The 18017-nt window shown below is 36.8% G+C and overlaps 1 protein-coding gene across 1 annotated transcript in view; it reads left to right on the forward strand.

The window, feature by feature from the left end:
• The window catches only part of TRHDE (thyrotropin-releasing hormone degrading enzyme), a 446185-nt gene that overhangs the window by 258869 nt on the left and 169299 nt on the right, over positions 1–18017 (forward strand). Inside the window, 1 exon segment of the mRNA XM_010840948.1 lies at positions 10603–10740. Within this exon segment, the coding sequence (XP_010839250.1) occupies positions 10603–10740 (138 nt within the window).

An 18017-nucleotide genomic window follows, 5' to 3' on the forward strand; every position in this document is an offset into this window, starting at 1 on the left:
CATCTGCTTCTGTTAGGTCCATACCATTTCTGTCCTTTATCGAGCCCATCTTTGCATGAAATGTTCCTTTGGTATCTCTGATTTTCTTGAAGAGATCTCTAGTCTTTCCCAGTCTGTTGTTTTCCTCTATTTCTTTGCATTGATCGCTGAAGAAGGCTTTCTTATCTCTTCTTGTTATTCTTTGGAACTCTGCATTCAGATGTTTATATCTTTTCTTTTCTCCTTTGCTTTTCGCTTCTCTTCTTTTCACAGCTATTTGTAGGGCCGCCCCAGACAGCCATTTTGCTTTTTTGCATTTCTTTTCCATGGGGATGGTCTTGATCCCTGTCTCCTGTACAATGTCATGAACCTCATTCCATATTTCATCAGGCACTCTATCTATCAGATCTAGGCCCTTAAATCTATTTCTCACTTCCGCTGTATAATCATTTACACTAATGATTTACAATAATCATTTGATTTAGGTCATACCTGAATGGTCTAGTGGTTTTCCTTACTTTCTTCACTTTAAGTCTGAAATTGGCAATAAGGAGTTCATGGTCTGAGCCACAGTCAGCTCCTGGTCTTGTTTTTGCTGACTGTATAGAGCTTCTCCATCTTTGGCTGCAAAGAATATAATCAATCTGATTTCGATGTTGACCATCTGGTGATGTCCATGTATAGAGTCTTCTCTTGTGTTGTTCGAAGAGGGTGTTTGTTATGACCAGTGCATTTTCTTGGCAAAACTCTTTTAGTCTTTGCCCTGCTTCATTCTATACTCCAAGGCCAAATTTGTCTGTTACTCCAGGTGTTTCTTGACTTCCTACTTTTGCATTCCAGTCCCCTATAATGAAAAGGACATCTTTTTTGGGTGTTAGTTCTAAAAGGTCTTGTAGGTCTTCATAGAACCGTTCAACTTCAGCTTCTTCAGCGTTACTGGTTGGGGCATAGAGTTGGATTACTGTGATATTGAATGGTTTGCCTTGGAAATGAACAGAGATCATTCTGTCGTTTTTGAGATTGCATCCAAGTACTGCATTTCAGACTCTATTGTTGACCATGATGGCTACTCCATTTCTTCTGAGGGATTCCTGCCTGCAGTAGTAGATATAATGGTCATCTGAGTTAAAGTCACCCATTCCAGTCCATTTCAGTTTGCTGATTCCTAGAATGTCGACGTTCACCCTTGCCATCTCTTGTTTGACCACTTCCAATTTGCCTTGATTCATGGACCTGACATTCCAGGTTCCTATGCAATATCGCTCTTTACAGCATCGGACCTTGCTTCTATCACCAGACACATCCACAGCTGGGTATTCTTTTTGCTTTGGCTCCGTCCCTTCATTCTTTCTGGAGTTATTTCTCAGTCGTGTCCAACTCTGTAACCCCATGTATGGTAGCCTAACAGGCTCCTCTGTCCATGGAACTTCCCCATCAAAAATACTGGAGTGGGTTGCTATTTCCTACTCCAGGGGCTCTTCCTGACCTATGGGTCAAACCCGCGTCTACTGTGGCTCCTTCATTGCCAGGCAGATTCTTAACCACTATGGTACATGGTAGTACAGATTTCCAAAGACACAAAATATGAATGACATAGCTTCTTTCTTCTGTTTATGATGGATTACCGGCAATGGAGTCAGCATGGTCATAGACACTGAAAGCACTTTCACCCAAACTTTCACTCTATTCTCTGCTCCCATAGAACTTTCACTTCAGTTCAGTCACTCAATCATGTCCGACTCTTTGTGACCCCATGAACCACAGCATGCCAGGCCTCCCTGTCCATCACCAACTCCCAGAGTCCACCCAAACCCATGTCCATCGAGGCGGTGATGCCATCCAGCCATCTCATCCTCTGTTGTCCCCTTCTCCTCCTGCGCTCAATCTTTGCCAGCATCAAGGGCTTTTCAAATGAGTCAGCTCTTCGCATCAGGTGGCCAAAATATTGGAGTTTCAGCTTCAACATCAGCCCTTCCAATGAACACCTAGGACTGATCTCCTTTAGAATGGACTGGTTGGATCTCCTTGCAGTCCAAGGGACTCTCAAGAGTCTTCTCCAACACCACAGTTCAAAAGCATCAATTCTTCAGTGCTCAGCTTTCTTTATAGTCCAACTCTCACATCCATACATGACCATTGGAAAAATCATAGCCTTGACTAAAGGGACCTTTGTTGGCAAAGTAATGTCTCTGCTTTTGAATATGCTATCTAGGTTGGTCATAACTTTCCTTCCAAGAGTAAGTGTATTTTAATTTCATGGCTCCAATCACCATCTGCAGTGATTTTGGAGCCCAGAAAAATAGAGTCAACCACTGTTTCCACTGTTTCCCCATCTATTTCCCATGAAGTGATGAGACCGGATGCCATGATCTTCGTTTTCTGAATGTTGAGCTTTAAGCCAACTTTTTCACTCTCCTCTTTCACCTTTATCAAGAGGCTTTTTAGTTCCTCTTCACTTTCTGCCATAAGGGTGGTATCATCTGCATATCTGAGGTTATTGATATTTCTCCTAGCAATCTTGATTCCAGCTTGTGCTTCTTCCAGCCCAGCATTTCTCATGATGTACTCTGCATATAAGTTAAATAAGCAGGGTGACAATATACAGCCTTGACGTACTCCTTTTCCTATTTGGAACCAGTCTGTTGTTCCATGTCCATTTCTAAGTGTTGCTTCCTAACCTGCATATAGGTTTCTCAAGAGACAGGTCAGGTGGTCTGGTATTCCCATCTCTTTCAGAATTTTCCACAGTTGATTGTGATCCACGTAGTACTTTGCTTGGCTGCTAGTACTTTACCCATCAAATAGCACTAATGTGTTGTACATATATCTATTTTCCCCATCATAAAGGGAGTTTCTTGGAGCTAGGAATTGTGCCCCAAATGCATTTGCTTCCCCAGCTACTGACACGTGAAGGTTGCCTTATACTAAGCCCTCAGTAAACACGAATGGAATTAGATTGTATTGTTCAAATGATGTTTGTCAGATATTCTTGTTCATTTGACACTATGGATTCGAAAAGTGCCTTTATCTATGTTCAAGAGATTATTGTCAACATTAAACCTGGAATAAAACATTGCTTTAAATAAACAAATGAAAACACTGAAAAAGGAAATACTTGTATCTATTTGTTTATCTATATGTGTATCTACATACATATCTAAATATTTATGCTTAGGTCTATATTTATGTCTAAATCTATATTTGATTCATACATTCTGGAATTTGAAAGTAAATACCATGTTTGTTCACCACTGGTCATCACAAAATGGAACTAAATTGTAGATACTTTGTGATCACAGAGATAAAGCCTGTGCCTCATGCTGTTTGTGGGTGATTGTGCAATATGGCCCTATTTTGTTTTGAGTTGCTCCTCCCTGCAGCCCACCTTCCAGTATTCATAGTCATCTCTTTAAATATAGGTCTGATGATGTCGCTTCTTAATTCTAGTTTCGTAACGTGGCATTGAGGATCTTGATTTTGTTCTTGTCTGTCTCTCTGTACTAATCACTGTTCGTTTACACATTATGCTCCCTGTCTTCTGCCACATAGAGCTCTGGAGCCCCCCAAATAGGCCAGGCTGTTTCAAATCTCTATAACTTTCCCCATATACCAGATTTTTTTTTTTTCTGTCCAAAATGCCCTTTTCTACTATATTCTGGAAAACTCCAATCATCCTTAAAGATTCAACTCAAATTATCAGTTCAGAAGCTTTCCTTCCTTCTTCCAGGCAGACCAAATGACACCTTCTCTGTGAGGTCACATCATATTCTGAACCTATTTCCATTTGTATATATAGTAGGTGCTATTAATATCTGTTTCATCTTTGTCTCTCATTCTACTAGTATAGAATCTCTGAAGTTGGATTCGTGTCTTTCTTTTTATGCTCAGAACCGAGTATACCACATGGGATATGGCAGGTGCTCAACAAATATTTGTAGAACAAATCATCTTATTCAGTCTTCACAACCATAGTGATAGTGAAGTTGCTCAGTCGTGTCCGACTCTTTGCGACCACATGGACAGTAGCCAACCAAGCTCCTCCATCCATGGGATTTTCCAGGCAAGAATACTGGAGTGGGTTTCCATTTCCTTCTCCAGGGGATCTTCCCGACCCAGGGATCGAGCCCGGGTCTCCTGCATTGTAGGCAGACGCTTTACAGTCTGAGCCACCACCATACATGTTTACAAATGAGTGTGCTGAGGTCTGAAAAGACTGAGTAACTTGCTTGTGGCCAGACAGTTAAGTGAACGGCAGATATTTTTTTTCCAGTCTAGGACTCTGTCATCAACTTTCTAGCAGTGTTCTCATCTTTTCTCCCAGGAATAATGAAAGAGCCATTTATTTCAGATCTATCCTCCTAGATATGTGAAATCTAAAAAATGGTACAAATAAACTTATTCACAGAACAGAGTCATAGAGACAAAACAAAGTTATGGCTACCAGGAGGTAAGGGGGGGATAAAATGGGAGACTAGGACTGACACATACATACATTTAAAATAAGTAACCAGGAAGGACCTACCATGCAGTGCAAGGAACTCAATACTCTGTAATGACACATATAGGAAAAGAATCTAAAAAGATTATACCTAACTAATTCACTTTGCTGTGTAGCAGAAACTAACACACATTTCAAATCATTAAAAAAATAAGCATTAAAATCATTTTAATAAAGATTAAATTAAAAAAATAAAATTGAGTCCTTGTGACTGCTCTGATGTAACCCATGTCTGCCTGGAGAATTTTTTCCCACTCTTTTTTGCCTATAAGCACCTCACCACATCTTGAATTGGCTCTTATCTCTTTGTCTATTTTGATATAGCTGACTTTCTTTGATTTCAATTCAGATTATTTGATTTTTTTTTTTCTTTCCTTTCTGATGATGAGTCAAAATGTCTGTCTGGTATTGCTCTTCACTAAAATTAGTCAGCCTTTCTTCATAAGCACTTCCCACCATCACTATGACTATAACTAGATCAGGCATATTCAGATCTTGACATGTTCAGGCAGAAGCCTTGATTTGGGGATATCAAGGAATTAATTTTTTCAAGTGTATCTGTGATGATAAGAATTCTTAATAACTCATTTCACATATACTACTAAATATCAGTATATGAAATGTTAGTAAGAAAAAATTTTTAAAAGAGTTGGTTCTTTCTGAGACTTTATTTACATTTTTTAATACAGATTGCTATTTATTGCAAAAAGTTGTTAGGACTTGCCCTGTGTCTTAGACCTGGGCTGTTACTTTGAATTGCCTGTGCCACATTGCTTTCTAAAGGTTCACTGGCACACTCCTGGCAGCATGTCAAAAACTGATCTTTTTAGCTTGCCCTCCAAACCACACTTTATCCACTCCTTCATTTCTGTCAGTCACATGCCCCCGACCTTTATTCTGTCAATCTAAAATCTTTTAAAAATCCATCAAATCATTCTGTATAGTTATTCACTGGGACTTCCTCTTTACCCCCTAGGGACCAAGGCATCAGTGTCACTTGATCATTCATTCAAAGTCTCTCTCAGATTCAAAAGTCCTTCAGTAACACCTACTCTAATACATCATCACATATCCCTCAGTACAATAACCAATTCCTGCCTCTCATTTCTACATATATCAGCCATTCTGTATACCTCAGATAAGCTAATTTTCCTGAGACACTGCTTTTATTATGTCACTATGTCTGCTACTGCCTATTTATTAAGACGAAACCTTCAACCCCATATCTTAGGATTCAAACGGACTGGCTTTTTTCCCCCCGTTTCCTCTACCTAGATTTGCCCTTTTAAGTTGCTTTCCCCATTCATCTGAGTAGACTTTCATCCTTCAACAGCCCACTTTAATGTCACCTCCTCTGTGAAGCCTTTTCTGAACTAATTAATCATTTCATACGTCATGTTTTATAACACCCATCATATTATAATGCAGTTAGCTGTTTATCTTTCTCTTGTACTTTCTCTTCTGGTTTTGAGTTCTTTAAGGTTGAGGATGAAATGTTAGTCATGTATTTATTCCCAAAACACAGTTCAGTATCTGGCATTGTGTAGGAATTTAACATATTTGTTAAATGAATGTATGAATAAAATAATAATGACCTTCTTTTCCATGTGTTATCCTTAACTCTGTGCATTCGTTCACATTTTACTTTTCTGAAAAGGCTTTTACACTGTTCTCCAAAAATTCAAATGCAATATATTTTTGAAAATAGCTCAGCACAAATTGATACACATATTCAGTATTATTGGGACTGTTTAAGTTTAGGCATGTATGTAACATCTCTAAGAAGTGTCTGTATCAGAATGGTAGGATTTATTATTATTGCTAACAATAAACTTCTTGTTAACAGATTTTAAAGTTCTCCATTTTGCCTATTGTTCTGCATTTTAAAAGTTGTAGAATGGGCTATCACAGTGTCCTTAAAATATCGAGTAAAATAAAAACTATTGACTATACATTTTGAATATATTTTTCCCTGCACAGAAACACACACACATGCACACAACTTTAAAGTTACTTCAAGGATCATATTCACTTCTACATTTTCCATTAAGCTTTCCATCAATAATTATACTTCACTGTGTTTTTGTCTCAAAAAATTTTTTTAAATATACATTTATTTGTTTTAATCGGAGGCTAATTACTTTACGATATTGTATTGGTTTTGCCATACATCAACATGAATCCACCACAGGTGTACACGTGTTCCCCATCCTGAACCCCCCTCCCACCTCCCTCCCCATACCATCCCTCTGGGTCATCCCAGGGCACCAGCCCCGAACATCCTGTATCCTGCATTGAACCTGGACTGGCAGTTCGTTTCATATATGATATTATACATGTTTCAGTGCCATTCTCCCAAATCATCCCACCCTCTACCTCTCCCACAGAGTCCAAAAGAATGTCTCAAAATTTTTTAGCATTTCTAGTCTATGAGAGAAAACTATTATTTCATTCACTGTGGCTAACTTTTGTTTGTTCTTTTATTTCACATAAAACCCAGGATTTCTTTTGCTTTATTTTTAAACTTTCACAGTCTCACATCAACAGTAAGCAATTGACTGTTGTTAGGAATTTTTGCTATAGCTGTTTTTGTCATTGATAAGAGGGTAAAGGAGGGAAGGCTCTTGCCAGGGACTGACAAAGTAAAAATATTTCTTATTTTATAGTGACATGGATCTTTTATACAAAAAGTAGCACCTTCTCTCTTGGAAGCTCTTTGTAGTTTTGTTAAATTGCATTTGCAATTTTCCGTTTTCCTTTTAGAAATTTTTCCTTTTTCCCCCTCAAGTTATTCTCTCTTTGAGCTTTGTGAATGTCTTTTGCCAGGATTTTCTTTTTTCCTTTTTTTCTTCTTTCTCTTTTAATCTCTTTTCAGTTCAGTTCAGCTGCTCAGTTGTGTCCAACTCTTTGAGACCCCATGAACTTCCTTTGTTTGCCCATCTATTTGCCACGAAGTGATGGGACCAGATGCCATGATCTTAGTTTTTTGAATGTTGAGTTTTAAACCAACTTTTTTACTCCTCTTTCATTTTCATCAAGAGGCTCTTGAGTTCTTCACTCTGCCATAAGGGTGGTGTCGTCTGCATATCTGAGGTTATAGATATTTCTCCCAGCAATCTTGATTCCAGATTAAATAAATTAAGATTAAAATCTTAATCTCTTTTAATGCCCCCTTTCTCAGTCAGTGTCATTCTCTCCAAAAATGTAGAGATGAATTTTTTGCTAACGACTCAATACTGCTCAATTTAAACCCTCCCTTTTGCAATTCCACTGACCAAAGATTTGTTTTTATTTTTCTCCAGAAGCATGAAGTAATATATCATCATTATTATATAAATATATAAGTATAGTTTCAATTCAGTTCAGTTCAGTTGCTCAGTCGTGTCTGGCTCTGCGACCCCATGGACCGTAGCACACCAGGCCTCCCTGTCCATTACCAACTCCCCGAGTTCACTCAAACTCATGTCCATTGAGTCGGTGATGCCATCCAACCATCTTGTCCTCTGTCGTCCCCTTCTCCTCTCGCCTTCAATCTTTCTCAACAACAGGGTCAGGTGGCCAAAGTATTGGAGCATCAGTCTTGGAGTATTGAAGCAAAGTATCCAGCATCAGTCTTTCCAATGAATATTCAGGACTGACTTCCTTTAGGATGGACTGGTTGGATCTCCATTTTTGAAAGTTATCTCAGATTTAATTTTTATAATTACATGGTCATTTACTTTTAACAAATATGGCCATTTAACAAAATGTCATTTCCAGCAAACCAAGTTATGTTTGCTAAATTTTGATATTGACTAATATGTATTTATTGTTTCTAAATGTTAAAAATTAAGGTTAACATAAATCATTCTGGTTAAGGTTTTCATTTTGCACTGGTTTTTTTGATAAGATGTTTGAGTGATGTAAAGGAGCAATAATTATTATTTGAAGAGTTGTGTATTATTTGATCTTCAGAATGGACATCACATCTTCAGTTGGTAGTTTTTATAAATAAAAATGTTCAGTTGTCAAGTTGAAGTATCATTATATATTCCATAATTCCTCATTAATACCAGTATCAAATAGCTTTAATGTACATTTTAAAATTAAATGAACAACAAGATTGCCTATCTGCTTTTTGGAAATATATGAATTTCTCTTATCCTCTAAATCTACGCCATTTGTCTGAGATCTTGTCTTTGCTTTCTGTGGACTTAAAATGGGCAATGTAAATGCCAGTTTTTTAATTCAAATTTTTAAATCACAAGGTCCAATTTCACTTTCTTCAGTTCATGTTGAATTAGGAACTCAGTTTAAGAAGAAATACAGTATTTTTTTGTGTAATACTTGTCACTTAATTCATTATAAGTTTGTTTTTTTTATTATAAGGTCTCTTAGGGTCTGAAGTATTCTTCCGGGAGTCAGAGTGACTTTTGGTTCAGTCACTGTAACACAGCCCTTTTGGATGGAGAACTGATTTGAAATTCTTAGATGAAAAATAAGGACCAAAGAAATTAAATATAAAGTCCACAGGCTATAAAAATAAGCTATTAGAAAATAAACCTTACAGTAATACTTGGATGACTAAATTGATTAAACATACTAAATTATTGAGCAAGTAAGTGATGATGAACAAAAATGTTTTTAAAGCCAGATTTAAATTAATATGCTTATTAATATGCTTATGCTTATTAACACATATGCTTAGTTAACCATTCTTTTCTTAGTATATTTATTGTCCATTTCCAATTTTTAAAATCCAGAATTGGTGTAGTCTCAGCTTGAAATTACAGCTTACTCAGAAATCAAGCAATTTATCTGCTGGCCCAAAATTAGGAGGCTCCAGGAATGAGTTCAGAATTAGCTAGAGCAATTAAAGTGCTGCAGTCTTTAATCTCTGTAATGATACTCCTCAGGTCCCAACTATCCAGGGGCTATTTAGCTCTCATTATCTCTTGCAACTTCTTTTTTCTCTCCTCCTCCCTCAATGAAGGCAGTAGGCTAGGCGGACTGATAACTGCCGGCATTTTTGTTAACAGAACCCAAGCTGTTTCTTTAAAGCAGACTTCTTTTTTTTGGGGGGGGAGTGTTAGTTTTTTTTTTTAATATAAATTTATTTATTTTAATTGGAGGCTAATTACTTTACCATATTGTATAAACAACAGAGAAGCACTTTTTTTTTTTACAGTTTATTTCTAACATAGCAAGTCAGCTTTTATTAAAGCAAATACTGATGTCTCAGCAATGTACAGAGGTCTCACGATTTTGTCTACTTTCACAAGTTTTATGGTAATGAATTGTTAATACCTATTGCTCTCTACTTTCTGAATTCACGTATCACATCCAGAGACATTACAGTTTGTTGTCAATAATGCCTCATTGTTTGTGGTGGTCTCTGAAGTTCGTTTAGAGAATACGTGTTTGCATGTGTGTATTAGAGGGAGAATAAGTGAGACAGAGAGTGGAGGTAGGAACAGAAAGAGAATGGGTTGTTGAATGGACTGGAAAGAACAAATAGTGCTGGAATTCTGAGATTTAGTTATTATTCTTGTATTGAATGAACTTTAAAAAGGTTATTTGGGACTGGAATTTTAGATCTGACCCTGCAGAACATATGAACATGCTGTGTATGCTTAATCACTCAGTCATGTCCAACTCTTTGCGACCCCATAGACTGTAGTCCACCAGGTACCTCTGTCCATGGGGATTCTCCAGGCAAGAATACTGGAGTGGGTTGCCTTGCCCTCCTCCAGGGGATCTTCCCAACCCAGGGGTTGAATCCAGGTCTCCCTACCATCTGAGCCACCAGGGCAGCCCATAGGCAAGCTGAGTCAGTCTCATTTATGTGCCCACTCTCAAATTTGCTTTAACCACTGTTAAAACACAGAATCCATTGTTTCTATCTATTTAGGGCCTATTGTAGCTCATTGGTATTGTTTCATGTTGTGCTCAAATCAGCCACTTTTATTTTAGAGTGACTTAAGAGGCATTTTATTTACTGGTTTCTCTTTATAGTTAAATCTTATCTAGTAGGCTGATGAGCATCATCAAGTCAGCAACACACTGAACATTCGGTTCATATTGTCACCCATACTCTGTCATAACCACGAATCACCTGTGATGTTGTTCTACCTACTGTATTGCAGGAAAAACAGAGGTTTCTGACGGATGTTCTACATGAAGTGATGCTGCTTGACGGCTTGGCCAGTTCCCATCCGGTATCACAGGAAGTGCTACGGGCAACAGATATCGACAGGGTGTTTGACTGGATCGCATATAAAAAGGTGGGAATAGATAAGACCCAGTTGCCAAGTGGGTATTTCACTCTCCTGGCCAAACTCTTTCATGCTAAGATATATATTTTTCTCTTCTTTTTTGGTGAATAGACATGGATTGTGAGAAAATATAGTCACTAGGTTCATGTCATTTTATGAGTTAGGGTTTTGCTTTATAAACCAGTAAAATATGTGCCAAATAATGCATAGAAATATTGGAAGTATTAATGAGATAAATATTTGAAGTCTTGATATGAAGCTGCTGTACAGATGACATTATGTAAATGTCAGGTTTTATTGTTATTAATAAGACAGCTGACCTATGTAGTGACAAATTATTTCCCACCTGCGCCCCTAATACTTTTTGATTGGCTGCTACAAATGGGTATAGGCAGTGACATGACATACGTATTTTATAAACATTATTTAAGAATGATTTGGGGAATTAACCATGTTTCCTGGATAATAATAAATAATAAATAATGATAAATAAAATCTTAAAGAATAGGCATTGAATGGCAAAGATTTTGGACCAATGACTAGACATCTGTAGAAATAAGATATATTATGAATTTTTTTCCATCATTACTTGTGTTAAGATTTTTCTTTATATCTCTATCCTTTAGTTTTTCTAATTTTAACATAAGCAGCTACATCTCAGTGTTAAACACTTGAAGTGGAAATGAAAGTCACTCAGTCATGTCTGACTCTTTGTGACCTTGTGGACTATACAGTCCATGGAATTCTCCAGGCCAGAATACTGGAGTAAGTGGCCTTTTCCTTCTCCAGGCGATCTTCCCAACCCAGGGATTGAACCTAGGTCTCCCATTTTGCAGGTGGATTCTTTACCAGCTGAGCCACAAGGGAAGCCCGTTAAAAACTTAACAGCCACTTAATACTTGTTAAAATAATTTTAAATTTTACTTTGTCTTTGATGTAGATTGGTTTGCATTTATTGGGATTTCTGTATACTTTATTGATTTAATAATGTTTAAGTTTGAAAATAAGTTGCTAATATTCTTTCTGAAAAACAAGTTATTCTCTTTATGACTAGAGATCAAATAATGATTCACCAGAATTCTTTGGTGCACTAATTTGGATATTTGGTTTTACACCCAAGAAATGACTGTATCAATGATTATTAGTTAATATTGTTTGCTATAATATGTAAAGATGCAAATTGTGTTAAAAAATATCTTTTTGAAGTCACTGATCATTGCATTGGCTCAAAAAGGATATTTTTGATGCTTTATAAAAATAAGTGAAAGTGTATAACCATATTTAAAGTATGTAGTGTTAATGTATTTATTTTACAAATTAAATAAAGTATATATTAATTTTTATATATGATATTTTAGGCTAGATTTTGTAAATTTGGATCATTCAGCTATATTGATTCCTAAAATATAATGCAGAAAATTCATTAACTTAGCTGGAGACAATTTGGAGACATGTCTAGTTTTTTCCCACCTAACTACCAATTCCAAAAGAGTATTTGTAAATACCAATTTAAATTCTATATGATAATATTAGGAAAATGTTATTTTCATTAAATATGTTAATAGATGTGCTTTTACATGTAAGTTAACATTTATTCCAGATTTCATATATTTGAGTAATTTTGAATTTAATCAAGAAGGCTAAGACTCAAAACAGTAGGAAAGAAGGGATTCACAAGGATTGTTATTTTACCCTCTCTACATTTTGGTGCAAAGGCTTATCAATTTACAAACGTGATCAAGAGCAAACTGAGCCAAGATCCTCAGGACCATCATCAGAAAGGACACTGGCTTATTTGCCTCTAGCCATGTATCTTTATTTTTAATTTTTTTGAGAAATAGCTGATAAATATAATTGTGTATAATTAAAGTATGCAGTGTGATGACTTGATATACATATACATTGTGAAGTGATTACCAAGATCAAGATAATTAACACATATGTCACCTCACCTAACATTTTTGGGGAGTGGGAAGTGAGGATGCCTAAGATCTATCTCTGCAACTTTCAAGTATATAACGTTGTATTATTAACTGTGGTCACAGTGCTATACATGAGTATTGGAATTTATTCTTCTTACAAGTGAAAATTTGTAGTTTGACTTATATCACCCAATTTCCCCTTTCCCCTAGCCCTTGGAAACCACCATTCTATACTTTGTTTCTATTCAATTTTTTTTTTTTTTTTAGATTTTATATATGCTTAACACATAATATATGTATTAATATTTGTCTTTCTCTGACTTATTTTACTTAGCATAATGACCTTCAGGTTAATCCATGTCAAAAATGGTAGGATTGCCTTCTTTTTATTACTGAATAAAATTCAATTACATATATATCACATTTTCTTAACCCATTCATCTGTTGAAAGACATTTAGATTGTTTTGATATCTTGGTTATCATAGAACATGCTAAAAGGAACAAAGAAACATGGGTGTGCAGATACCCTCCTGAAGATACTGGCTTAAATTCCTTTGAATGCATAGGAGTGGGACTGCAAGATCCTATGGTTGTCTGATTTCTGGTATCTTTAACCTGCATAGTGTTTTCTGCAATGGCTGTAACCAATTTACATTCCCACTGACACTACATAAGCATTCTCTTTTCTTCACATCCTTGTTAGCATGTGTTATCTCTTGCTTTTTTGATAATAGCCATCACAGGTATGAAGTGATATCTTACGGTTTTGATCTGCATTTTGGTGATGATTAATGATGTACAGCATTTTTTCATATAACTATGGACATTAGTATGCCTTTGTTGGAAAAATGTCTATTCAGGTCCTTTGCCCATTTTTAAATTCTATTATTATTTTTTTTGCAATTGTATGAGTTTTTTATATTTATTTTGGATATTAACCCTTTATCAGATATGTGATTTGCTAATGTTTTCTCTCATTCTTCAGGTTGTCTTTCCAGTTCATTGATTATTTGCTTTGCTGTGCCAAAGCTCTTCCGTTTGATGTAGTTCAGTTGGTTTACTTTGACTTTTATTGGCTGTGCTCTTAGTCTCTTATCTGATTAATCATTGCTTAGACCAATATTGGGCTTCCCAGGTGGTGCTAGTGGTGAAGAATACGCCTGCCAATGCAGGAGACAAGAAACGTGGCTTTGACACCTGGGTTAGGAAGATCCCCTGGAGGAGGGCATGGCAACTCACTCCGTATTCTTGCCTGGAGAATTCCATGGACAGAGGAGCCTGGTGGGCTACAGTCCATAGGTCTCAAAGAGCCAAACATGACTGAAGTGACATAGCATGCATGCAAGACCAATGTCAAGCATCTTTCCCCCTATATTTTCTTCTAGGAGTTTTATGCTTTCTCATCTTACATTTAAGTTTGTGACCCATTTCAAGTTCATTTTTTTGAGTGGTGTAAGAGAAGTGTCCAGTTTCCTTCTTATGCATCTAGATGTCCAGTTTTACCAACATCATTCAAAGAAGTTACTAATCTTTCTCCTTTGTGTGTTCTTAGCGCTCTTGTCAAGAATCAGTTCACCACATATTTATGACTCATATCTGGAATCTTTGTTCTGCTCCACTGGTTCCAGGTACCTGTTGCCAGAACTATGCTTCTTTGATTACTGTAGCTTTGTATATGGCTCAAAATCAGGAATGACGATGCTTCCAAGTTTGTTCTTCTTTCTCAGGTTAACTTTTGCTATTTGGGGTCTTTTACGGCTCCATACAAATTTTAGGATAATTTTTGTCTATTTCGGTGAAAAATGGAATTTTAATAGGGATTGTATTGAATTTGTAGATCATTTTCAGTAGTATGGAGATTTTCACAGTATTAATTTTTCAGTGTAAGATCACAGGATATCTTTTCATTTATTTGTGTCTTCTTAGTTACTTTCACCAATATCTCGTAGTTCTCAGTGTATAATCTTTTACTTCCTTGGTTCAGTTTATTTATAAGTATTTTATTGGTTTTGATGCTATTCTAAATGGGATTGCTTTCTTAATTTCTCTTTCAGATAGTTCATTGTTAGTGTTTAGGAAAACAGCTAATTTTTATATGTTGACTTTGTATCCTGCAATTCCAGTGAATTAATTCATTCGTTGTAACCATTTGTGTGTGTGTGTGTGTGTGTGAAATCTTTAGGGTTTTCTATGTAGAATACCATGCCATCTATAAACAGAGATGATTTTACTTCTTCCTTTCTAATTTAACAGAGATGATTTTACTTCTTCCTTTCCAATTTAAGGCTTTTATCTATTTAATTTTTTCTCATCTAGTTGCTATGACTTGGACTCCCAGTACTGTGTTGAGTAGAAATGGCAAGAGTGGGCATCTTTGTCTTATTCGTGATCTGAGAGGAAAGGCTTTTAGCTTTTCATCATTGAGAGGGGTTGTCTTCATTCTAGTCCTGTGTCATTATGCTTAAGTATCACTGAAAATGCTGTCCTTACTGTGATTTTAATTGATGATAGGATCTATCCATTTTCAATGAAGACTTCTCAAGGAAAATATTTTCTTTGTAATAAGTATATTGAGAAATAATTAACATGCAATAAACTATAATGGGCTTCCCTGGTGGGCCAGAGGTTAAAGGATCTGCCTGCAATGTGGGAGACCTGGGTTCAATCCCTGGGTCGGGAAGATCCCCTGGAGAAGGAAATGGCAACCCACTCCAGTATTCTTGCCTGGAGAATCCCATGGATGGAGGAGCCTGGTGGGCTACAGTCCATGGGGTTGCAAAGAGTCAGACACGACTGAGCTACTTCACTTAAAAGGTACAATTTATATGTTCTAACATATGTATACACAGTGAAAATATCACCACAATCAAGATAATGGACTCATGCATCAAAAGTTTCCTCATGCCTCTTTGTAATTCCTCCTCTCATCCCTCCTCACTCTTCCATTGATCAACTTTTCACTGTAGATTAATTTGTAATTTCTAGAGTTTTGTATAAATAGAATTAGGCAATATACACTCTTTTTTTGTCTGCCTTTCTTTCACCCAATATCATGATTTTGAGGTACAATTCATGTTGTAGAATACATGGATGTAATATAATTTGTTCATTCACCAAGATATTTGGGTTTTTCTAGCTTGGATCTGTTACAAATAAAGCTACTATGAATATTTTTGCAGGCCTTTGTATGTGTGCATTTTGCCTCTCTTGGGTGATTACCTGCAATATTTAGATGAAGATAGGTATATTTAATGTTTTATGATACTGCTGAACTGTTTTCCAAAGTAGTTGAACCACTGTATCAAGGTAAAGTCTTATCAAAAGTGTACCAGAGTTCTACTTCTTCCCAATCTTCACCAACACAAAGTTGATATAATCAGTTTGTTTAATTTTAGATATTGTAATGGCATTTCATTGTGATTATTAATTTACATTCCCCTAGTAGCCATCATGGTCAACAAAAGAGTCAGAAATGCAGTACTTGGATGCGATCTCAAAAACGACAGAATGATCTCTGTTCGTTTCCAAGGCAAACCATTCAATATCACAGTAATCCAAGTCTATGCCCCAACCAGTAACACTGAGAAGCTGAAGTTGAACAGTTCTATGAAGACCTACAAGACCTTTTAGAACTAACACCCAAAAAAGATGTCCTTTTCATTATAGGGGACTGGAATGCAAAAGTAGGAGGTCAAGAAACACCTGGAGAAACAGACAAATTTGGCCTTGGAGTATAGAATGAAGCAGGGCAAAGACTAATAGAGTTTTGCCAAGAAAATTCACTGGTCATAACAAACACCCTCTTCCAACAACACAAGAGAAGACTCTATACATGGACATCACCAGATGGTCAACACCAAAATCAGATTGATTATATTCTTTGCAGCCAAAGATGCAGAAGCTCTATACAGTCAGCAAAAACAAGACCAGGAGCTGACTGTGGCTCAGACCATGAACTCCTTATTGCCAAATTCAGACTGAAATTGAAGAAAGTAGGGAAAACCACTAGATCATTCAGGTATGACCTAAATCAAATCCCTTATGATTATACAGTGGAAGTGAGAAATAGGTTTAAGGGATTATATCTGATAGATAGAGTGCCTGATGAACTATGGAATGAGGTTCATGACATTGTACAGGAGACAGGGATCAAGACCATCCCCATGGAAAAGAAATGCAAAAAAGCAAAATGGCTGTCTGGCGAGGCCTTACAAATAGCTGTGAAAAGAAGAGAAGCAAAAAGCAAAGGAGAAAAGGAAATATATAAACATCTGAATGCAGAGTTCCAAAGAATAGCGAGAAGAAATAAGAAAGCCTTCTTTAGCGATCAGTGCAAAGAAATAGAGGAAAACAACAGAGTGGGAAAGACTAGAGATCTCTTCAAGAAAATCAGAGATACTGAAGGAACATTTCATGTAAAGATGGGCTCGATAAAGGACAGAAATGGTATGGACGTAAAAGAAGCAAAAGATATTAAGAAGAGATGGCAAGAATACACAGAAGAACTGTACAAAAAAGATCTTCACGGCCCAGATAATCACGATGGTGTGATCACTGACCTAGAGCCAGATGTCCTGGAATGTGTAGTCAAGTGGGCCTTAGAAAGCATCACCATGAACAAAGCTAGTGGAGGTGATAGAATTCCAGTTGAGCTATTCCAAATCCTGAAAGATGATGCTGTGAGAGTGCTTCACTCAATATGCCAGCAAATTTGGAAAACTCAGCAGTGGCCACAGGATTGGAAAAGGTCAGTTTTCATTCCAATCCCAAAGAAAGGCAATGCCAAAGAATGCTCAAACTACCACACAATTGCACTCATCTCACACGCTAGTAAAGTAATGCTCAAAATTCTCCAAGCCAGTGTTCAGCAATATGTGAACTGTGAACTTCCTGATGTTCAAGTTGGTTTTCGAGAAGGCAGAGGAACCAGAGATCAAATTGCCAACATCCGCTGGATCATGGAAAAAGCAAGAGAGTTCCAGAAAAACATCTGTTTCTGCTTTATTGACTATGCCAAAGCCTTTGACAGTGTGGATCACAAGAAACTGTGGAAAATTCTGAAAGAGATGGGAATACCAGACCACCTGATCTGCCTCTTGAGAAATTTGTATGCAGGTCAGGAAGCAACAGTTAGAACTGGACGTGGAATAACAGACTGGTTCCAAATAGGAAAAGGAGTACTTCAAGGCTGTATATTGTCACCCTGTTTATTTAACTTATATTCAGAGTACATCATGAGAAATGCTGGACTTGAAGAAACACAAGCTGGAATCAAGATTGCCGGGAGAAATATCAATAACCTCAGATATGCAGATGACACCACCTTATGGCAGAAAGTGAAGAGGAACTCAAAAGCCTACTGA

The sequence above is a fragment of the Bison bison genome, unplaced genomic scaffold, assembly GCF_000754665.1.
Source record: "Bison bison bison isolate TAMUID 2011002044 unplaced genomic scaffold, Bison_UMD1.0 scf7180017864151, whole genome shotgun sequence".
NCBI lineage: Eukaryota > Metazoa > Chordata > Mammalia > Artiodactyla > Bovidae > Bison > Bison bison.